This window comes from Homalodisca vitripennis, chromosome 1, assembly GCF_021130785.1.
Source record: "Homalodisca vitripennis isolate AUS2020 chromosome 1, UT_GWSS_2.1, whole genome shotgun sequence".
NCBI lineage: Eukaryota > Metazoa > Arthropoda > Insecta > Hemiptera > Cicadellidae > Homalodisca > Homalodisca vitripennis.
The window spans coordinates 94,375,804-94,400,536 of NC_060207.1; the positions used below are offsets into that span (position 1 = coordinate 94,375,804).

General features: G+C 33.8%; 2 protein-coding genes across 2 annotated transcripts; one reads left to right on the forward strand and one right to left on the reverse strand.

The window, feature by feature from the left end:
• Nucleotides 1-1,284: 1,284 nt before the first annotated feature.
• Nucleotides 1,285-14,232, reverse strand: LOC124371026 (putative uncharacterized protein DDB_G0290521). Its single transcript, XM_046829366.1, has 2 exons — nt 14,123-14,232; nt 1,285-1,702 (listed from the first exon to the last, which is right to left on the reverse strand). Exons 1-2 carry the CDS (start codon nt 14,230-14,232, stop codon nt 1,285-1,287), a joined length of 528 nt encoding a protein of 175 aa, XP_046685322.1.
• Nucleotides 14,233-20,601: 6,369 nt separating this feature from the next.
• On the forward strand, nt 20,602-21,633 carry LOC124366833 (protein ALP1-like). The gene has a single exon (XM_046823436.1). The coding sequence runs from the start codon at nt 20,699-20,701 to the stop codon at nt 21,458-21,460; it is 762 nt and encodes a 253-aa protein (XP_046679392.1). The 5' UTR covers nt 20,602-20,698; the 3' UTR covers nt 21,461-21,633.
• The last annotated feature ends 3,100 nt before the right edge of the window (nt 21,634-24,733 follow it).

Below are 24,733 nucleotides of genomic sequence, written 5' to 3' on the forward strand. Positions count from 1 at the left end.
GTTTCTGAAAACGTGTTCTGAATAAATAACGGGATCTGATACCCCTCTCTCGTTTTACATTCGTCATAGGCTCTTCGTTTTTTTTTGACAGGAAACCGTAATATTGTTTTCGTCAGGTTTTACAGGCGAAGTAGCTTTGATGAAGTGTCATGCTGCATGAGACGGTTCTGGGCAGGACTGGCGAGCGACTCACAGGTATCAGCAGCAGCAGGTGAGGCAGCGGGCACTTGGCAGTGTTAGAGACAACTCAGGCGCAGCAGGCGGTCCGACAGCAGCAACCAAGCCCTCCACTATCATTTCGACCAGCAGCTCTTTACCCGGCAATTGCAAATGCATGCCATCCGTGTGAACCAGTTTCTTCCGATATCATTGATATCGAGGAGCTTGAGGTTTGAGTGTCTCACGCATAGCTCCTCTATGTAGTAATTGGCGAGAATGGTCCGTTGGTTCACAGGATGGCTAACGAGCAGATCGTGAAAATAAGGGATCATTGCCAAGATCACATCGGCCGAACTCAGTCGAACGGTGACTCTTTCTTCCAGGCGATTATAGATGTTGTGTGACTCACCGGCAGCGATGTCGTTGGTTCTGGCGAGCAGGATGAAGCAGCTAGAGGGAGGCGAGGGGCTGCTGAACGTTACATTCAGGAGTTTGGCCCCAGGCTTACATATGCCAGTCACTTTGGCAGCCGATGAGACGCGGCGCTGCACAATGCGGGCCAGGAAACGGGTATTACTGTCACCCTCAATCACAACATTCCTGAAGGAAAGCAACTCTCTTTTAATTTTGCCTTTCAATTTTGGCCTTCTACCAGGAGAAGACTTTGGAGGAGGGTGTTGGCCGAATGGTTTACTATTGTTGCAGGTTATTGTACGGGTATATTTTTGTTGAGCTGCATTAGTGGTTGCGATGGTTTTGAGAATGGGTGGTTTTTCGTTTGTATTTTCGAGAGGTTCAAATCTATTGCTGGTTGCAAGAGGAACATATTTTTTTTTTTAACAGAAAATCCAATCACCCGTCGCCTGAGAGTAGCAACAGGAACACCCCTGGACCTCCCTCTCGGCCCGTAGACATTCAATCTCTGCCTCGAGTACCTGAATAGTTGTCCTCAGATTGGTGACGAGGTCGCGAGTCTTGGAGCACTGTGAGACCTGACAGCAGGTGGTCACCGGTGGCTCGCACTGCACAGCGCAGTCTCTTACAGAAGCTCCCGCTGATACTCCGGAAAGCGAAGATCTCGCAACAAAAATGTCATTTGTATACCGAAGAAGCCTTGTGTCCGATTCAATGGAATGATCGACAACCCTCATCAGATCGACATTGAGCTGCCTTATCTGCTCCTTTAATCTGCAGTTTTTTTGACGCAAGTTCGTCAGCATCAGAGGCTCCCGACGAGGCGACAGGCGTAGGCACTTCGAGTGAGTTTGTAGTAGCGAACAGGTCAGGTTTTGTTGCAGCGACAGGGGTCGGTTTCTCTTCCGTAGACGCGTGGAACGCAGTAGTCTCGCCCGCCGGTGAACTGATCGGTGTGGAGGATCTGGATGGAGTGGCGCTAAGCGCAGGGTCCGGGTCAGGCGTGGAGCAGGCAGGCGGCGAGTCAGATGCAGGCGGAGTAGGTGAAGCAACGTCGCGTCGGTCGCAGACCGAGTCCTGGACAGCGGTGACAAAAGCGAACGTATGTATGGTGACTGGGTGTTCGCCGCTGTGTTTTTTATTGCAAACAGTCAGTGCCGTTATATTTGGATCGGTTTTAAGGTTGGGACACACATAACCGCACCGTGTCCGACACGTGAGTCGGCCGATTGTCGGTGCGGGCTCGGCTCGGTTACCGTGAGGCCACACATGTCCGTATGCAGTCCGAGCGCAACAATCTCACTGTTTGTACTAGAACATGTTTCTTTTGAATTCGAAGTGACAGATACTTAAAAAATATTCGGAAGATTAAGTATTGCTTGAGAAAATTGTTAATATCATTGTTGTTATTTTTATTAATCGCTGTGGTGAATGAAACATTGTAATGCTACAGTAAAGCTTTGTACAATCAGCTAGCATGTAAAATTTGTAAATATCATTATCTTGGTTATATTTTTTATCCCTATAATTCTTGTTCATTGTGTTTCATTGCAATGAATTTCGGTCAAATACACTATAAACAGTATATTTAGTGTTTTTTTTGTATTAAACCCAAGAGCTATAGTGTGATGCCAGAGAGTTTGCCATGTTGCAAGCCCTTTTATAATAATGTGTAAAACATAGTAAATATTTGTAAAATATATACTGAAGAACTTAAAAAAGACAGATTTTACTAAATGTTTTTCTTTTATAGCTCCGAGGACAAATAATTTATTGCCAGAATTAGTCAAAAATAGTAGAAACATAAATATATTTTCTAAAAAAATTAGAGTATGGTTGATCGGTCAAAATGATATTGACTATTTGTTTAAGATAATACATTAGTGTATGGTTAGTCTTGTCTGCTAAGTTATAATAATATTTAAATAGACACGTTAGAGCATTATAAAATAATTATTTATAATATAATATTTAATGTTACATGTGTAAAGACTAATATTTAAATTGTAAATCATGCATAAATCCTTTTTGTTTAATACAGCACACTAGTTATACTAAATTTAAACTTTGATACGTAAGAGTACATTATTTACTACATAAGCTACAATAACTCATTTTTATCATTTCATTCTTTATTAGCTCGATTCCGCTATTTTTATTTTTTACCCTTTTTGTATATAGTATCCCCAACACAGGCACAGTCTCTTATGGGGTACCTAAATTTCCCTTATTTTGTAAATCTATTGGCCTAATTATTAGTTAAAAAAAAAGAAAAATCTAAAAGGATGTAACCTACTTTTTATATTTTATTACTCTAAGTACATAAATTTGAAATAAAGTAAGTATAAAACATTTTTTTTATTTGTTATTTACTGCTATTGTAAATACGTTACGTCATAGTATTATTTATTATTAAGCACTGGCAATAATATTTATTTGTAATATTCAGTTTGTTATTATGGGGAAATAAATTATTTATTATTATTATTATTTATTTTTAACATGGGTTTTTCTTGCTTGAAAATCTTATTGTAAATAAAATATTTTTATTTTTAATTTATTGAAGTAAAAAGAATAAAAAAATAAAAATGTCGTAGAAACATTCTAAATATGACCCTTACAAAATACCGGAATAAATGTATCAAGTAACTTCAATACATAAGAAAAATAGATTTTCGCGCAAATAATTACAAGCTTGTTATTTTTTAGTTAATGAAAAATGTTTATAGATTTTTCATAATTCGAATTTAGTTGTTTAAAATCACTTAAGGTACAACATGGTTTTCAAATTTGTTGTAATAAGAAAAAATGCACAATAAGATAGTATGACTAGTTTACTCTAAAGTAAGAAAATGTAATACTTTTATCAATAAATATGATTTTGTACGCGAACACAGGATGTAGAGTTAGTAGGCTATACTAAATAATTCACTAAAATAGAACGTGTAGACTACCTACTTAAATAGTTTTAAAAAGAAGAACGCAACAGTAAACAACATATGATGCCGCTTGTAGACCGCACCGTGCCCGTCAAAATTCAAACTAAACATATCGGTGACGGTGCGGGCACGGTGCGGCCACGACGGTCCGGTGTCGGTGCGGACATGTGTGGACTTGCAGGTTGAAAACTGCGCTGCAATTTATTTGCCCAGCATACGGCCGACTGACGTGTCGGGCGCGGTGCGGTTATGTGTGTCCCAACCTTTAATCGATGCGCTGCAAATTTTTTCCGAGACATCGCCAAGATATGTAAAGAATACAGGGTTTCCGGTTTTTGTTTTTTCTATTGTAAATTGCATATTTTTGTCAAATATAAATTAATGAATAAATAAATAAATAGATAAAATGAAAAGTCACGATTATTAAAAGAACCTAAGTAATAAATTTATAAGAAATAAAACTTATTAGATTAACAATAAAAACAGTTTCTCTACAGCAAAAAGGTGCTTCTGTCGGTGGGAATCGAACCAATGTGTACTGAGATGCTGTGCCGTGACCCCTACTGTTGCTGCCACGCAGGTAGAAAAGATGTGGTAGTTACTTCTTGTTCATACGGCTCGTCGCTCTGTGGTTGTGTCAAAAATGGAGTTGCACAGTTGTATTGCAAGTCTAACCTTGCTATTTTTGCGACTAGGTTTAGGGCTAAAACTAACAGATAAATAAACTATCCAACTCACTGTAAGGCGTTATTTATCGGTAACTTAAAAGTGTTCTTCAGTAACTAATTCTAACAAAACTGTGATGTAAAACCTTGCAAAATTTCGTCTATGCCAGTGCCGCGCTCGTGTGTACTTTCTTGACAGTATACTTTGATTATCAGTAGGATATTAATACGTACAGATTCGAAGACCCTAATGTTTCATTTTATAGAGCCTAAAAGTTAGTTTTGCTTTCAAAAATTATTTTTCAAAGTTTGTTATTTCACTTTTCATTCTTCATGTATATAAAACGAGTTCAGGTACATTAAATCAGGTATGCTGATCGTCTGATTTTAATTTCTAACATTCACTCTATTCGCAACAATTTGAGTGCGGAATTACTAAATATATACCTGTAAACTTTTTTTATTTCAGTTTCCTTATTCTATACACCTATTGTTATATTCTTACATGTATTTCTTATATATGTTACAACCTTTTATCATATGTACATGTTAAAAATTTTATTTCTGATGATAAATAGACAGTTTATTAACCATATGAAATACCTTGGATAATTACCGGTTTCTCAGATCAATCTAGACCAGAAATTAGATGAGCTACCGTTTGTAAAGACAACCTTTCGACACTGCGTTGAAAATCCAATTTCAAATGGTCCTGACGTTTAAAAAAAAAATTAATCCCTAAAAAATTTAGGTAATTGCTGTAAAAAAATCAATTACTCGAAAAATTAAAATATGTGGGAAAATATTTCAAAAGCCATGGATATAAACAAAGATAAAGAAAGGATTCCAATTAATTGATCATTTCAATCAAGGGTCAACGAAAGGTTAAAACTCTACGATGTAAAAGATGAAGCAGATTTATTCAAGAAATATTACGCGAACGTCGGGGACCGCCTAGCCCGGTTTTTCCTGTAACCTGGGTCGTCACGAAAGATACTGAGTACCTGGTGGACGCTTACTTCCGGGTAGAATCTATAACGGGCCCCGAACTCCAGCACGTTGTCACGGATATGAAGGGCGGCTCGGCTCCCGGCAGTGATAACATTCTAGCTTAATTCCTTCAAATTTATTTGGCCTATTTAATTTTTCCCTTGCTTCATATAATAAATCAGAATATTAATGAGGGCATTTTCCCAATAACTTTCAAACTTGGAAAAGTAATCCCGTTTTATAAAGGGTAAAGTAATGATCATGATTTTGGGCGGACTTCCCAAGTACGTTCATTATTAACAGTAAATATTCATTAAATTTATCTAGAGTAATGAATGTGATTGAATGATAACATATAAAATATATCTTCTTACTGGCCGTTCTTGTATATGTTTATTCTTTACGCCTCTGAAACTACTAAGTTACGTATTGACTGTTTACATTTCTTTCAGTGGCAATCCAAAATTTACCCAAAGAATTATATTGCTTGTTTTTTTTACGGTTTTTAACTATTGAATTATGGCATAAGAGCACAATCATCTTTTTAAATTTTTGCTATGACCAATTTTAAAACGGCGGTTACCCATCCAAGCAGCTGCCACGCTCGGCGTTGCTTGATCCCGAACCGTTACACTGTGCCATTGGCAAAAGGAAATGTTCGCTGCTACAACTATAAAAAAACTAAGGTTGCTATGGGCTAATGAAACAAATCATAGGATTTAGTTACAAATACTGCTTTATGTAAACAGTGGTTTGCAAGAAGACCTATAATATTTCGTGAAAAAATATCCGTATTGCTTTATAGTACCTTGAGAATGAAATTATGTTCAGATCAAATATTTCCCCCATATCTGAACTTCCTAGTTTAAATGAGGATAAATAATGGTCTATAATGGTCACTATAATGGTCATAGTAGGATATTATTAGTATTTAGGAGAACATGATAATTTAGAAAACAAATTTTTCCTAAACCAAGCATTTTTCAGACATAATATATTTTTATGTTAAACTGTTTTTATTTTAACCCCTAAATATATTTTAATGACAGGTGGATTTATTACCAAACAATACAAACTTGGAAATGAACTATTTCGATATATTTTAGCGTTATGCTCCTTATAAGTATAATGTGTATTTTTGTGCATTCAATAAATTAAGGGAAATCAAGTTATATGAAATTAAAGTTTAGTTTATCCGATTTCTATACAAATATTTCAATATATTTTAATTTTAGATTGTTTTGTTCAAACGCATTTATATAGTTAAAGGACGAAACAAACACGATAATAGCACTCAAGAATCAAGTACTTAATAAAACCAATATCCGTAAAAGATTTAAGGGTATCGTAGGGGTAACACGTTCACGGTCAAAATTTGTTCAAAGGACTTTTATAATTACTTTCTTAGAAAGAGGGCTGTAGGGTGACTTGAGCAAATTAGCAGTTCTACATCAATGAACCGCAGTTTACAGAAGTTTATAATAATGAAGCAATGGGGATTTCCAAAATGGTCATTCCAATGTATGTCCACTATATTTTTCACTAGACCAGCGGATGTGTTTTGTTATGGGTGAGAGGCATTACGGTGCAGTAACCATATTAAATAAAACCAAAATCGCAGTTATTTCCAGTGAACTATTCCCTTACGGGGAGATTTGTGTTCATGGAAGGTTTGTGAAATGGCCATATACTCATTTGATCTTTACATTCATGCAAACAATGTTTTGTATAAATAATTTACGGAGTGTTGAATGAGTAGACTGTAGAAAACAAACAACACATGGGCGTTACAATAAATATATCTATTTAAGATATAAAAACATCCTCACTACATGCACAGCACATAGAACGCCATTACGTTTACTTACTTATGTTAACGAAAGTGATGTATTGCATTTCTCAGTCAACATAATTTGTTTTAGATAAAATATATGTTAAGCGAAACGTACAACTTTCCTATATGACTGACCATTCCTATCCAAAGGCGTATCCAGGAGGCTTTTGGGGTAACCCCCCTCCCCTTATTGATACAAACATTCAAAGTAGGCTTATATTTTAACTTACGTTAAACAGAATTTATACTCGTTGTCAAACAATGAATCACACTCGTAGTTCAGTTTTGTTTTTTATTTGTTTCGAAATTTTAACTATAACAGCTGACATATAGTAAAACACAGGACTTGTGCTTTATAATTTTTCTCGGAATGATAAGTCCGTCTGCTACCTCTAGGGGTTGACAAATATAATAAGACACTGTCGCTTATCAAAAGGTGTTTTATAGTTGACCAACATTTAAAAATCAAATAATGAACTTCAACCCTTTGGTAGTGACTTAAAACACACAAAAAGTTACGTAATAACCCATGTAATTTATTTTAGACCATCTTTTAATCAAATATTTACAAAAACCATTATTCCACAAACAACGTAATCATAATATTATTGTTATCATAATATCTGACTTAAAGTTCGTATATTTTTATTTACTTAATTTTTTATTTAAATAAAAGAACATATTTTATTTACATCAAATTCCACAAACAATATATAAATAATAAACTAATATTAACAAAATATTATCATAAAGTAAATGTGAAACTCTTAATGATATCAAAATGAACTCGAGAACTGTATGCAAACAGTAAAAAGTCTTTCCGATAAGATAACTTTTGAGTTTTGAGGCATAAATAATGTAGGACTTAAGTAAACAATTAAATGTTTATAAATTTGTAAGTTAAATTTTTTAATTTTTATATAATTCTAGTTTCTATTTATGAAGCTTTGTTCTGGACTTTCAAACGTGTGTTAGTTGTGGAAAGTAATATAACTGCAATAATAAATTAATTAATAACAGATAATTGAGATGCTATATCACGAAAAATATTCAAGTATTTAATTTTTAGAAAACATATATCAGCCTATAGACTGAAATATACTACCGTAAGTCACCCTGAGAGTATCATGGTCGGTAACGTCAAAACCGTAATTAAACAGAACAGAGAGAAATATTATGCTCATTTCACTCAACGGCGGTAACTCTTTTTCGAACAAATAAAGAAAGGCAAAAATTGTCGAGGCATTATGAGGATTAGGATTTGGATGAACAAAATGTATTATTCTTTTTAATAAAATAGTGTTTTATGGTAATGGATTTGAGTAATGTATTCTAGTCCAGTAACGTACAGTAGATTTTACGTTATTCAGAAATGTACTATGTTCTCAATATTAAAAAAATCTTATGTTATCGAGATATCAAGGTTAAAATTTAATTTTTTTAGGATTTGAAAGACCTTGCTAATTTAAAATCAGTTGAGAAAACACCTTACATGTTTGAGGATAGTAAAAAAAGTCGAGTTAAGGAATAGACAAATACATGTTGTTTGACTAGAAGAAGACAAGAAGAAATCTGGATTCAAACAATTCGATTTTGTAGAAATAAAATTAACTAAATATACTCGTATTATAATATAACAGTTAACAGATCTAGATTGAATTCTATAAGACTGACCTGTTTATCTATAAGTCTGGTCTAAAATCACAACACAGTAACTTTAAACTAATGTCACTTTTGACATAAATAGATAAGATTCTCGACAAATGTGTAAGAATTCAGTTACCCAGTTACCTAAAGCAATTTCATATTGTAGCTAACGAAAATTATGATTTTAGAGAAGAAAAAAGTACATCCGATGCTTTAATTGATGTTACTAAGTTAATTTCACATAAATAAAAAAACACGTTATAGTGACATTCCTAGACCAAGATAAGGTTTTTGATTCCGTTAATAGAAGAAATCTCATTAGAAAACTGGAAATTACTGGAGTTAAGAACAACGACGTGGAGTCTCTGCAGGAATTATTCCAGTAAATTTATCTTTTTGCAATTTCTGTAAGTCAAATGTATGTATGTATTGTTTGGAAACAAATAAATGAAATGAAATGAAACGTTTACTGGAATAAAGGTAATTCGAATTAGCCGAGCAGTCCATAAAGTTAGTATTATAGTTTTACTGTAGAAATTTCTTTTAGATCGTGCGAGATAAATTCGTTGAGTTTAAATTCTTACATCTCACGTTTATATCACGAAGATTAGTAACAATTTTCCAAGTTGCACTCAAAAGGGTTCCCACCTGTCAAAATCTACTCTATGTTAGTTAAAACTTCTTTAACTGTGAATAACTATTAGTTCTATTGGGCCATTGAATTGTAAGATATAAAGTATCTTGAAGTTTTTTTTGTCTATTAATTAAAAAAATTATTAAACAAAATTAGCTTCTTACAAAGTGATAAGAGAGCTTTGTTTAAATAGTCTTTAATAGTTTGGAAGACATATTAACAATTTAACGATTTCTCTAGCGATCTAACATCAATATATCGAGAAAACTCTACTCCAATTTTTATTATGCATTGTTTTTCGTTAGTTTTATTACTAAAAACTATCACCTTTACTTTTTCAGCTTATCAACGTTCTATGAAACTGAAAAATAAAATGCTAATTTGCTACGAAACAGATTTACGAAAATGTTGTATATTCCGTGCCTGGGGAGGAAATACACTATCATCTCAGATCTATCTTATTGTCAGATCTCAGTTTGATGACTAATAGTTTGTCTAAAACTGTAAATACAAAGAGTATCTAATATGACATTAGAGTCTGTGGCATAATTATAATATTGAAATTAAAATTGTCAACAAACTAAATAGATTTTTTGTCCATTTATATTGGTATACCAGCATTAAATTTTATGGTGGTTATTTCCCTATCGCTATAATATTTTTGTGTCACACTTTGTGTGTGGACCCTAAATTTAGACAATGGAGGTCAACCACTCACATACAAGGCGGCGGAAACACATACAATTACTGATTATTTGTCTAAAAAATTTGTGCAGTTGTATTTACAGTAAATATATCCTTTATAATGCCTTCGTATTAATAGTATATCGGAGAAATTTTAACCTATATTGGTTAGAATGTAATTTAATTATACTTTATAATTTGTCCTGCTGTGATATTTGAAATTGCAGATTTGCCCTTAATTCAAAAATAGTTACCTTAGTGTGTCTTTCTCTCTATAAGGACTTCCTGATACTTGGGACTCTTTGCAAGTCACGTTAGTCCGGGCAGGTATTCCCCTCGGCGCTCGGAGTATCGATTTAAAATAGGACTCACAATGGCCAACCCAGGCAGCTACACCGCCCGGTTCAGAAGGGCCGGTTTCGTCGTCGGCCTGTTTTAACTGACCATCAGCGCTTTGGCATTTTGGTTGATATAACCACAAACGCACTCTCATTAAAATTCAAACCATTGATATAAAAAGTACATGCACAATCAGCCACGTTGTTAGTCTACATTTCCACGAAATGAGATCAACCCGGCGATGCCTCAGTTTGAAACTACTGCTGCCACGTTTAGCTTTATAGTTTGTTTATCGTATGATGGGTTTTCCAGATCAGTATTTCAAGAACGCAAATTTAATAGAATAGGCATTCCAAACTGGAAAAAGCCTTCCTCTTTTCGTTAATATGTTCAATAGACTGTAATGCATCTCATATGGAGGCTAATTTTAACATATCTACTGTCTTATTGAAATAAAAGAGCTGGCAAACTTAACGCGGCTACTTTCTTCAAAGGTCGCTTTCATCGGATATCAATCCCTCTTTTAGAAAAAATATATTAAAGAGCCTTCAGTTTTGTCATTAATTTATATTTGCATCTAGATAACTTCATTGCTTTAAGAAGTAATGCTAGTTGGCTTCCGGCCACGCATCTGAGTCAGATTTTGCCATGGGCCTTGCAGATTTTGCCTTGCATACCAAATGTATTTCTTAAGAGACCCTTACTAGTCGTATCCTGTCCGTCCACATAGGTGACCAATCAATACAAGGATCTTATGAAACAGAATAAGGAGGAAATTCGGTACAGAGAAGAACGATTGTATTAGTAAACGATGCAGCGGTCACAGAGGAGAATCGATTTTGCGCTATTATTACTTCAAAGTTTTAGGTCCGGCAACGAATGCGCTAACACTACAACTAGGTCGGGCCACCGTACTCTGCTGCATTGATATCACATTGAAACCTTATGAAAAATAAATTCCCCTTAAACTATAACCAAAAAACCCCCTTTTCATATCAAAACCATGGTGTTTATATAATTTGCGGCGGTAGTCAGAATTTTAATGACGGTAAGTTTATGGCCGACCAAACTGATGTAGCAAAGTGCACTGATGGTCATTCTTTACTGAACAGACGATAGCAAAGCCGCATCTTCCGATCATTTATGTATACAACTACTAGATAGATAACTGAGCAATTTAAAATTTGTCTTGCCGACTGGGATCTTTGGATCTACCAGACGACAATAAGACGGCAGCTGCAGTAATTACGTATGTTGTGATCGCCTCGTTTTTTTTTGTACTTGCTCAGTCAGTTACGTCGTTATACTGAATGTATGCTTATTAATAATGTATATTTTTTACCCGGTGATAAAAGGTTTAAGAATCATGAACTGAGCATGAAGAATTAAAAATGATGAGCAAATCAAGAATTGATTTACTTCTTCTTGCTGTTTGACTCAAATGTCACATGATTTAATGATAGACTTGTCACATCCGCTCGCAAATTGTAGAAAATTCATTGCTATTCGAGGGTAGGCATAGTTGGTACTTTTATTCTAATAATTTTTAAAATATAGGAATTTATTCACACATTGGTAAAATCTTTTAAACTATTTGTAAATAGTGATTTATTCAAAGTTTAATATTTAGTGTTAAAAACAATCGTTTTCACGGGGAAAATATTTATTTGAGATAACTACATTTTTAGTTATATATTATCCAAATACTACTACAAATCTCGATTACATTAAATATGTGCAAAAATGGATCTTGATAAAACAGAATTATTTTCCTAACACGTAAATGCAATCTTTTTTTTTTTTAAATCTAACGCATCCTTCCTAGTTTGGCAATTCATACAAACTGTGCAGGATGAACTAAAATCACTAATTCCTCTAAAATAAAGAACGGTGAAAGAATTGCCAGATAAGTTTTTTCAATAAACCGAAATCAATCGAACATAATGTGAACACCTACCAATCACTCAGTAGCTATTCTCTCGTTATAAATATAAAGATATTGACGGTATCTAATGACCTCACTTCCATATTAAACTCCCGGGACTATGAAAGGGCTCTGTTCACACAGAAGATAAACTTAAACAATTGCAGTCCTTCCAGGAACCAGGCTTCTGAATCGTCCTATGCCGGCCCGAACCGAGGGGCAACTATTTATGCTCGGCGCAATCTAGCCAAATTTTTTCCCCCAGAAGTTTTAAGAATGGTCTACTATGGCCTAATCCATCTTCATTTTGCGTATGGAATAAGACTTTGGGGAAGTTGTGCAAAAAACAAAATGGAACGCGTCTTTAGACTTCAGAAAAAAGCTGTCAGAATCATTGAAAATTTTAATTACAGAGAGTCGTGTAGGGAATATTTCAGAGAGTTGAGATTGCTGGCTTTGCCCTGTCTCTATATTTTTGAGGTGATCATGTACTGCAGATCAAGGTGCATTGATTCGTGGCAGGAACGGTCATCAATATAACACTAGAGGCAGGGATAACTTTCGAACTCATCAACGCAGATTGACATTAGCGCAACATCTACTGCAAGAAGTTGGTGTCAGATTAATCAACAGGCTCTCTGAAGAAATCAAAATTTCCAATAATCAAAATCGATTTAAAACGCGTCTCAATCTCCTTTTGGTGTCCAAGGCTTTCTGCTCTGTTGATAAATTCATGATAAGCCACTGGGATATTTGAGAGTGCTGGATCTGAGGTCAATGCGATTGTGTCTTGAATGATTGTGTGAATTGTGAATATGAGGTTGCGTTAATGTGTAGATAAAATCGTGTAAATTTACTTTAACTATATTGGCTATTGCGATACGATGTAAAGATTTTTAAAATAATGCAATAAAGAGATTTTATTATTATTATTATTTTATTAAAGTTTACAGGTGTGACAAAACGATTTTGTGAATTTTTGCGCTCTTAATTGTCTCAGCGATTCATCATAAACTCGTCAACAGAGTAAAATGCCTCTGGCACCAAAATAGTTTTGAACTGATCTTTAAATTTAGTTGTTTAGTACCTTCAGGGAGACTGTTATTAGTCCGACACCAACTTGAGAAGGCAAATTCCTGAAAGCATTTCTTCTGTGTTGTTGGACTCGAAAGTTATCAAGTTACCTCTACTGCCATGATGGTGAAACCCCCCCCCCCTTCCAACAAAGCGCACTTCAGCTCAGGCAGCCGCGCAGTCAACAGCTCTGTTGCCTCGCTCTCAATACATCATTTCTATATACTGCAAATTGATAGTTTTGTTCACTAATATCGTTTTATTACGTGTTTAAAGTGGATAATAACTGTAAATAAGTAAAAAATGTCATCAATCTGTGGCGTCTGTAAAGATCAACTATCAAAAGATGGAAGTGAGGTTATATGCTCCGGTGGTTGTGAGGTTAGTTTCCATATAAAGTGCATTAAGACTGATCTAGAGGGCAGAAAGACAAAGGTCTTACAAGGACTGGAAGTGTAAAATCTGCAGATCATCTCAACCTGACCAACCTAAACGTGAGTAATGATCTAAACATTGATACTGATTGCCTAATTAAGATCTCTGAGGAACTTGCCAACCTAAGAAAGGAGATGAGTGAACTCCGTGCATCAGTTGAGTTTATGTCTGATTAAAACAGACTCTACAATACCATTCATGAAAGAAATTAAAAATGAACTAGCCCTTAGTAAGGAAAGAAAATGAGCAATTGAAAGTAATTAACAAAAGCCTAACCTCTGATGTATACGAGCTGCAAGACCGAGTGAGATCTCTTGAGCAGTATACTAGGAAAAAATAATATAGAGATCAGCGGATTACCATCATCGCCTAATGAAAACATACTCGACATACTGAAGGATGTGAGCCAAACGATAGGCGTAGAGCTGGAAGATAGTCATATCTCGGGCTTCCCACCGCATACCGTCATACAGCAGGCAGCGAACACCATCCATAATAGTCCAGTTCCAAAGGAAGGCATTAAAGGACACTTGGATTACCAAATACAGAGAAAAGAGAAATTTAAGTGCTAAACAGGTAAATCAAACTTTTCCCGATCAAAGGGTCTTCGTCAGTGATCATCTGTCCCCGGAAAACAAAAGGTTCTTATCAAAGCTAAAGATAAAATGTAAGGACATAGGCTACAAGTTCGCCTGGAGTAGAGATGGAAAATTTTTTGTTAGGAAAAATGAAGGGGAAAAATGCCAGAAGATTGTGGACCAATGATGACATTGAAAAACTCAAGTAAGCTTAAATGTTATGTTGTGTGTTATCTAATAAGTAAATTTAGACTTATAAATTACTTCTGGGGTTTGCTCTATATTTTTGTTTTAACCTGGAATATTGTTACTACTTATTAAGTTCCACTAATATTACACTAACTGTTTGATGTTGGATACAAACAATCAGGATTATAATATGTCTCTTAAAGACTTCTTTGGTGCCAATAAAAAATCAGGCTTCAATATAATATACGCAAACATAAGAAGCCTTAGAAAAAACTTTAATACTCTACTTGCAGAAAATTAGCCAAATTCAGAACAAATTAGATTTTATTATTTTGAGTGAAGTCTGGATTGGAAGTGACGAACTCCATCTCTATAATATTCCAGGTTACCAATTTTTTTTGCTTCATATGTAACAAACACATATAGATCCGGTGGAGTAGTGTGCTATGTTGAAAATGGGTTTGTAGTTGATAAGGTTGAAAATGGATATGGTTACTGCTGACTTGTTGTCTCTAAATGTAAGCTGTTTAGGTTATTTTTTTTAGATTGGTATGTTTATATAGATTACAGAAGTACTCAGAAAGTGAATTCATTGATGACTTAGCAAATATCTTGCCTCTTCTGAATAATGATACAATATATATAGGCGATATAAATCTAAATATACTGGATAATAACGGAAAAATACACAAGATTATTTGAGCCTAATGGACAGTTTTGGATTTTTTTTCAATGGTTAATTCACCTACACGAATATCAAGTATTTCCAGCTCTTGTATTGACCACATTTTTATTAAGAACAGAAGAATAGATATATTTAGACAAGTAATGTGTTTGATAATGGTATAACCGATCACTGTATGTTAGGTCTTAGTTTAGTAGAAAATTGTACTTTAAGTAATATGCATGAAAAAACAAAAATAAAATTTTAGGAATAATATAGACTATAATATGGTTAAACATAAGTTAATGAATACAAATTGGGGTGATTGTTGTCGATCCAGGGATGTAGATTCAAAGCTACGATACTTTTATAGGTATTTTATCTGATGTTATCAGTAGCAGCAGTGCATGCAGTAATGGAAATAGTAAATTAAGTAAAGCAAAAACTTACCAGTCCTTGGATCACACTTCAGTTAATTAATAAAATAGAAACAAGAAGGAAGTTACATAGAACATTTTAGAAAGAGACCTTATGACAGTGCTTTTAAAAAACTATTATAACAGATTTTGCAATAATTTTAAAAAATGAAATAGACTTTCGTAAAAATGCAACATTACACTAACAAAATTAGCGCTTGTAGTGGAGATTCTGCTCAACAATGGAAAAATTATAAATAGCCTGACAGGAAGGAATATAAACAAAACTGTTGATAAGGTTATGTTAGATAATGGCACTGTTGTTGTGACTGATGTGAGGAGCTGTAGCCGAGATTATAAATAAAACACTTTATCGCATCAGCTGATTATCGCAGTCAAGGTCAGACAACAGCTGTGCCTAGCGACAGTCCACCTACATCTCGAGAGCCTATCGGTATTCATTCTTTATGGACACCTGCAATTGAAGGACGAGGTTATGTCTGTTATAAAAACACTTGAAAAAAACAAACGTTCAACTGGACACGACTCATTTTTTGTTGAAACTTATCAAGAATATTGCTGAATATATTGTCCCCGTTTTAACAAAACCTAATTAATTTAAGTTTGTACACTGGTATATTTCCTACAAAATTGAAAACAAGTATTGTCGTTCCCTTATTCAAAAAAGAAAAATCTATTAAATTGGATATCCTCAGGCCTATCAGTCTTCTTTCTGTATTTTCGAAGATCATTGAAAAAATAGTTAATGTTAGACTGTTAAATTACCTAAATAGAAATATTGTTTTAAATTTACCAATCAATATGGATTCATAAAGGGTAAATCCAACTGAAGACGCTCTTATTAACGTAACAAACAGAATTTACAGTAGCCTAAATGAAAAACAAAAAAGTGACTGGTTTGTTCATTGATTTTCGAAAAGCGTTTCGATTCTGTTAATCACAACGTGCTAATAAATAAACTGGAATCAATTGGCATTAGAGGCGTTCCCCTGAAACTGGTTTAAGAGTTTCCTTACGAATAGATACCAACAGGTGAGAGTTACAAATAATTTAAGTCCACCTTTGCTTATTAAGACAGGTGTCCCTCAAGGCTCTGTAATGTCTGCAACGTTATTCTTAGTTTTTATAAACGACCTTCTTGAACAGCCCTTTTGCTGGTGCGGGTTAATGCGTTTGCAGACGATATCGCACTTTTTCTATTCAGACGAAGACTCACAATCCCTGTACCGTAAAATAAATCACGATTTAGATTTATTACAGAACTGGTGTAACTCTAATTTTATGATAATTAACGTAAAAAAAAACGAAGTACATAAATTTTGGCTATACAGATTTTGCTTTTCAATATTCCGATTACATACCACACTCTTAAATTGCACTAAGGTTAACTGTGACTGTTTGAATATTGAGAGGGTAGATAATTTTAATTACTTAGGATTAATTTTGGATGACAAATTAAACTGGAGGGAACATTACTCTTAATCTTCATCGAAAAAATTTCGCATACGCTAAGAACTTTCTACTTTTTGAGACGCCTATGTGATCCAAATTTATTACGAACACTCTACTTTTCTTTAATTCAATCTAGGTTGCAATACGGGTTAATTTGTTGGGGAGGTTCGTATAAAAACATTAATGGATAGGTTAAGAGTTTTTCAAAATCATATTAATACGTATAATTTTAAATAAAAAACCACGAGACAGTTCTTTTCCATTATATTGCCAACTACAAATCTTACCTATACAACACCTTTATGTGTTTAAGGTTCTAAAATTATTCTACCTGAGAAGTGGAAATGACGGAAACACAATTCTTTGAGGTTATGACACAAGAAATGTAAGTTCGTAAAATCTTTAGAATTCCTAAAGTCAACAAAGAATTTTTTAGACAGTGTTTCCTCTATTCTGGACCAAAATTTTTTAACATTTTACCTACAGAAATAAAAGACATAAACAATTTAAAAATTATTTCTTCGTAAGTTAAAACAATGGCTTTTTGAAAAACAACAATACAATTTTGTTTAATTTTGTACTAAAGTAAATGCTCCTGTTGTGTTGTACGAATCCTCTTATCTATTTTTTGAAAGTTAAAAAATTTAATCTTTTTGTTTCTTTGGTTAGTTTTATTTACTATTTTTGTTCTTATGTTGTGTATGTCGACTACTTGATCCTACACGTTTTACCTTTTTTATTTTATGTTGTTGTGATACTATTACGTTTTTATTCTGTCAGTGATATTGTGTATGATATTCTGCATCTTGTAAAGTATAGTATTATAGGTATTTATATTAGGCGCCCAGAGAGTGGCATTCTGGCTGTTTTTTATTAAATTGTTTATTGTGAACTGGAACTCACAACAAGTTGTATTATTACTTTGAATTTTAATTTACATGCAGCTAACCACATTACTGGCAGCGTGGTTTAGCTTATTCTTAAGAAACTTATGTATATTTTTGTATTTTGAAATTTTTATGGAAAGAATAAATCATTATTTCATTATTTCATCATTATTTCATTATTTCACTTTTGATCTGGAGTAAAGGATCACCTTGAGAATATAGAAACAGGACAGAGTCAGTAACCCGACTTCCCTAAAAGCATCTCTGCATGACTCTCTGGCTCTCAAACCAAAAATCATTCTCACAGTTCTTTTTTGGAGAATGAAGACCCGTTCCAACTTGTGTTTTGCACAGCTACCTTGAGTTTAATTCCATACCCTAGATGAGGATAGATTATGCAAAAATATGCCGTTTTCAAGACTCCGATGGAGCAATACTGTGTCAAGTTGCGAAGAGCAAACATTTCTGATGCAATTTCTGCACAAGCGTGGTCGATGTGATTATCCCAAGTCAAACCTCGATCTAGCTACATATAAAGGAATTTCGTGGTTTGAGTTTTTATTGTTTACATGTTTTATACTGTAAAGTTCCATTAAATCTAGAATACAGTAAATGTTTTGTTGATAGTGCTAATATTGACAGTGTCCTGCACTGGGCGCCAAAGAAAAAATTTAACTTTTCCTGTAAAGTGACGAGATGTATAATAAGTTTTATAAGAATTAAATATAGAGTAATATGAAATATTATTATATTGTTTACCGAGACTCGGCCGGCAAAGCAGATTCGGGACGACTCAGACGAATTTCCAGAGGTTCATATCGGTTTGCTTCCGGAGTGAAAAACTCGTAGAATCATCTATTAAAGTCTATAGTTTTATATTTTAATACATCCATGACCTTTTTTATTGATACAAAAAGCCAATGTAGTTCCTAAATCTGGAAATAATACTAAATATGATTGTATAAACCTCCCACATTTTAAATTTACTGTTCTATAGATCTCCCCGAGATACAAACGGAAAGACACACATTTCTGCTTTAAAGATTTAGTGATAGATTTTATTTAATGTAACATTGTTTATGTACAATTCAAAAATTTAGTTCAAACAAATTTAAAACCTTAGAAATTTATTAAATTAATGAATAGTGCTAATGGTTCAAAATTAGTGAAGCCTGTAACTCGAGGGGCTGGAAAAACTTAATTTATGATTCTCTGTCTGTCTTTCCGAACGACATTCCGATAACTAAATGTGCTATTGACTTGAAATTGTGCATGAAGCTTCATATCTATTTGAGGAACACCGAGTTTCATGATGGTCTGTGTCACTCTATAGAGTTTGGTTAGGCACTAGCCAGAGAGTGGTAATAACACTAATATATTTGTTTCGTATTGCGCACAAAACTTTTATACAAAATTGTACACTATAGATTAATAATACCTCATTTTTTCTATTGAGTAATTATTTGTGCAGGATATTCATAAAATAAATAATAACTAAAGAAGAACATACAAAAAGTAAATATTTGTTTCGTGAATGCTTAGCTGTTAGCTGTGATATTTTTAGGAAAGGGGTAAATTTATTTAATTAACAATAAATTCAACATATTCAAAAATAATATTTTGGCCTGACAAATTGCCCCCATGTGCATACTAGTATGTCTAAATTTATTTTAAATCATCAACACACTACAATGATTTTTTTATGTATCAATGGAATTTTATATTGTGGAAAATTAGCATTTCTTTGTGAAACTCTTTATTTTGCTCGAAAGGTTTTAACAAATACCACACAGTTAGAAAACATTTTATAATACTCTTTTTAATAATATGCACTGTTAAGATATTATAATTGCGTTATCGTCTTCAATTCAAGAGTATTGTCTTATTTAGCTGTTCTCTCTGGAGCGGTTCCCTGATATTTATAACTCCAGGCTATCGCTTTCTAGATAATAAACGTGCCACTCAGAACACTCAACCATTGAAACCGTTGGTCTCACATAATATCAACTTACATGATGTTCCATTCCAATTGGCTAATTAGATAGCAATATAATCAAAAATCTGTCATAAAGCAATCATTTTCCAAACTCCTGCCTATCATGAAAATTTACATTGGACTAAAATCCTAGTTACAGTTCAAATATAGACATGCGTAGATATTAACTACTTCATCATTCAGCTAACGCACTTTTTCCTGTCTACAGTGTCATTTACATCGTAAAAAAAATTCAATACTCATGCGATAATTTTATGTAACGCTGTTCTAATGTACTGATAGACTTTACCAACCACGTCATTCATGAGAGGGCGCAATGAAAGCTGATTGAAAAGAGGAAGGAAATTACTTTGCTTGCTTTGCTCTCAATCTGAAGTATAGGTTAGGTTGCATCTTGAACCTAATGCATAGATGACAACTGCGGTGCCGGCTCGGTATATTCATCACTGCATGACAGATCAGTTTCTATTACTTCGGTGCTCAGTGCACAGTTTTCAGCTCTGCGATCAGAGCACACAGTGCATTCAGTGCAGGTGCAGGACACCGAGGAAACTCGCTTCCAGTCTTCTGTCAAGAACGGGGCGAGTGGGCGAGAGAGAGCGAGCAGTCGAATGACAAAGAATGAACATCCGCCCCGCTGACAAATATAGTACTCTTCATTTCGTTACACTTTGAATATTTATTGGGTGCCAGCACAATTGGTCACATCATTAAAGATACTTGCTCAAAATTGTGGACATGTTTACAACCAATACACATGCCTACCAAATCAGAGGAAGATTGGAAGGAGATAGCAAAACAATTTTACTTGCGAACGAACTTCCCAAATTGCATTGGTGCCATTGACGGCAAACATATAAGAATTCAGAAGCCAAATCACTCTGGATCTCTTTTTTACAATTATAAAAATTACTTTTCGATTGTGTTACTTGCTGTAGTAGACGCAGACTATTGTTTTACAGCAATCGATGTAGGATCTTACGGTAGTAACAGTGATTCAAATATTCTGAAAAACTCCGCACTAGGTGCAAAGTTGATTGATGGCAAACTGAACATCCCTCAAGCTCAAACTCTTCCTAATGACGAAAATGGAAAACCTATGCCATTTGTTATAGTTGGAGATGAAGCATTTGCTACATCAAGAAATATAGTGAGGCCTTATCCCAGGAAGAATTTATCCATGAAACAAAGAGTATACAACTACAGAATGTGCCGTGCTCGAAGAATGGTGGAATGCACGTTTGGTATTTTAGCCAACAAATGGCGAATTTTCCATCGGCCATTGAATGTCCAAACGAACTTAGCGGATGACATTATTAAATCATCCTGCGTTCTCAACAACTTTGTAAGAAGAAAAGATGGTATTCGAGTTGAAGATGAATGCTATGAGTGTCCGCTGGTATGTATACAACAAGTCGGTGTACGGGGTACCTCTTCAGGTATCGAAGCAAGAGACTACTTGGCAGATTACTTCATTTCACCTCAAGGCTCATTACCTTGGCAATACGACCATGTTTAAATCAATAAGAAGAAGTTGGCATAATAATACATGGAAGTGATTTACAGAAGAAACCTCTGTTTAAAAAATTGTTTAATACATGTTAAGAGTAACTAAAGTTTAATAATTTCATTATTAATCATTTATACAACCATATCTTGTTAGCCAAAACTACATTTTGGTTTAAATAAATTGCTAATAAAACTATGAACGATGTTTTATTTACAGAAACCTATTAGGTAGACCCTATTAAAATGAAATATTGAAAAAATGTTTCTTGTGAAATAATAATAAAAAATAAACAAAACTGTTGGGAATAAATTAAAAAAGCATACAATATTTTAATAGACGATAATATAATAGATTTATAAGATAATACAATATCAAAGACGAAAATAAATTGATTAAATCGGGAACATATAGAACTGCAATGAATCCGATAAGATATAAATTATAAGTTAGTGTAGGCTACATTTTTTAGATATCCTGTAGGTGGTATTTTTAGCCAATTAATGCTATCATATTTAAATCACTCACCTTTATGTTTCTTTTCTTTTGATGTAAGGTCATTCCAGTTTTCTATCACTTTACCACACACTTCAGTCCACAGTTTTTCTTTTATATTTCGGTCACTGTACTCTTTTAATTGTTTATTATAAAGAGCCGGTCTCTTTTCTACTTCACTAATTAGCAAATCAGTATCAATGACTGATAATACTAATTTACTAGTAGAGGTTTCACTGTCAGACATATTTATTTAGTTAACAAACAGCCACCGCTCGACAGTACTCAGTCAAAAATGCGACTAAATAATCGCCAGTGGATGCATGTCGATGCCTGTCCGTGTGACTCATTTTATTTCCGCGACAGTCGCGTCGCGGTCAAAATAGGTCCAGTTGCGTTTTTTTAAATCGCAGTCGCATTTCTGTCGCATGTGGATGCGCCTGCATTTAAAACAATAGGTTCTATTTTTGCGACTAAACAATCGCGCGACAACAAATCGCAAGTGGAGGCCGGGCCTTACTACCACTACGACGCGACAATAGTACTCTTGTCCTGCGTGCCGTGACCGTGGTCAGCACCTCCTGCACTTGGTCAGGAATTCATTTATGAGTTTTTCTAAAACACTTCAATAACTAACGCTCGCTCCCACTTAACTCTGTGTTGGCAGCCGATCTTAAAGGTTGACTTTTTGATTATTCCTAATGACTGCCATTTTGGGTATTAAAAAATTGTTTAGATTCATCTCATAACCAGAACTAAAAACTGTTAATGATAAAGATATGTATTTAAAGTAGGTGCAAGTAGTCTGGCTGAAGAAAATGTCAGGAATTTATTTATAAAACATTTTTTAACTATTTATATATTTTGTAAAAACATTTTAAAGCTATATTTAATCTTAACCAATTTAATTTTCTCAAATCATTAAAATTAAGAAATTTCACGTCCTGAAGTTACTATTTATCTACGTACAGTCAAAATTCACTTTTTTATCATCGGCATCGGCCGTTTAATGTGGACTTCATCACAAACATTTTCTCATTTACACATATTAATCGTAAAAATCCTGTAATATTGCTGTATTCCTATATTATTAACTTATTCCATTACGACTTATATTGAGGTAATATGTGAAAAGCTCGTATCTATGATTTGATGTAACTCATTATGTAGTGAGGAAATACTTCCTCCCGTGTTTAGTAACTTTAAATTAGTATACAGCGGTTTCTTGCAATAAGACGGAAAAATTTATATGTTATTTGGAGAAAGGAATTCAAGTATGATCGTTGGATAACATGCAGTTAATTATAAACGAAATGGGTTCAGTGATAGGTTAACATCAAAAGTTACAGTATGTATTTAACATTTAATGGTAAATAAGAAACAGTATTGTGCATTGGTGTCCCATAGCGTTTAAATGTTGACAAGAGTTTAAATCCAATCAAATAGGTCTCAGTTCCTTATAGGACATATTTGGTTAGGGATCATAAGTACTATCAGACACAGAACTTTGTGACACACTTTTAAGAACGCCTTGCTTTAAGATTATGCACCAGAATTAGTGCAAACAAATATTCTAAACTCTAGGACGGAATCAGTAATTTAACGCTATTTACTGAGTGTTTATCTATCGTATACACATAACAGAGATTAGGAGCTTTTGATAGCGATGCTTCCTTTCCTGGGAAGGAGCGGTGGATTTCCCATATGATATTTTTCTTATATGGAGTAATCTTCATTCGTTCATAACTGTTACAATATTTACTATATGTGTTCTATATAGGTTTATTTCGAAAAATCTGCCATTTATTCTTGGATTGGTATCCGCAAAGCAATGTTAAGCGACCATCTATCTTATCGCTGATTGCCAGGTTCACATCTTAAGGAAATTCTTTAAAGCTGAAACAATTTTATTATTTTCATTTCTCATTTTAAATACGTTAAACATTTTTTTATTTTTGTTAACATCATGTTATTAACCTTAATTATTAAATAAAAATAACACAAATAGGACAATATTCGTATTGTTTTTGCTAACATTAACCATAACAAATAACATATTACTTTGTAAGTGTTATTATTTTTCAGGAAAATTTTGATTTAATTAAAACAACTATATACGGAAAACTAAGGCGCGGCGTTGAAGTTTCAAAATCAAGCAACATTGGAAACCTCTTCTATATTTATCTCATAAGAGTATATTTAGCTGTTATTACTGTGTTGTGTAGTGTTTAAATCGATAGAAATATCTTGAATTCGTTTTCATGAATGTGAAAAAATTGAGGGGAGGGCTTATTAGGCTAGACCCCCTGATCAAGTGCAATGCACATTCGAGTAAAGCAGCCTTATTCGGCTTAAGCATTAGGTGTGTAAAAACGTTGATATGTATTAAAAAATATATATTTTTTTAAACATTTTTATCGGTACTTTCACGCCATTCTCTATTTGGGGCGGTTCCCTAACACAAAGAAATTTATAATGATAATCATAAAATAATCAATTTGCAAAATTCGCACCTATAATATTTTACAACAGTTGACATTTAAGAGGCTCTTTTAATTAACTAATTTTTGTAACTGTAGAGACGGAAAATGGAATTTTTAGCTATTTTATAGACCAGTAGGGCGTAGCCCGAAGATATTTTCGAAATAAGAATATGCATATATTTATCCAAGGAACCCTAAGAATGTCTACGTAAAATTGCAGTACAATGGGTTATAGTTAAAGCGTGAAAGCAAAACAAACAAACATAAGCAATTTTCCATTTATAATATTATTAATACCTTCATGTTG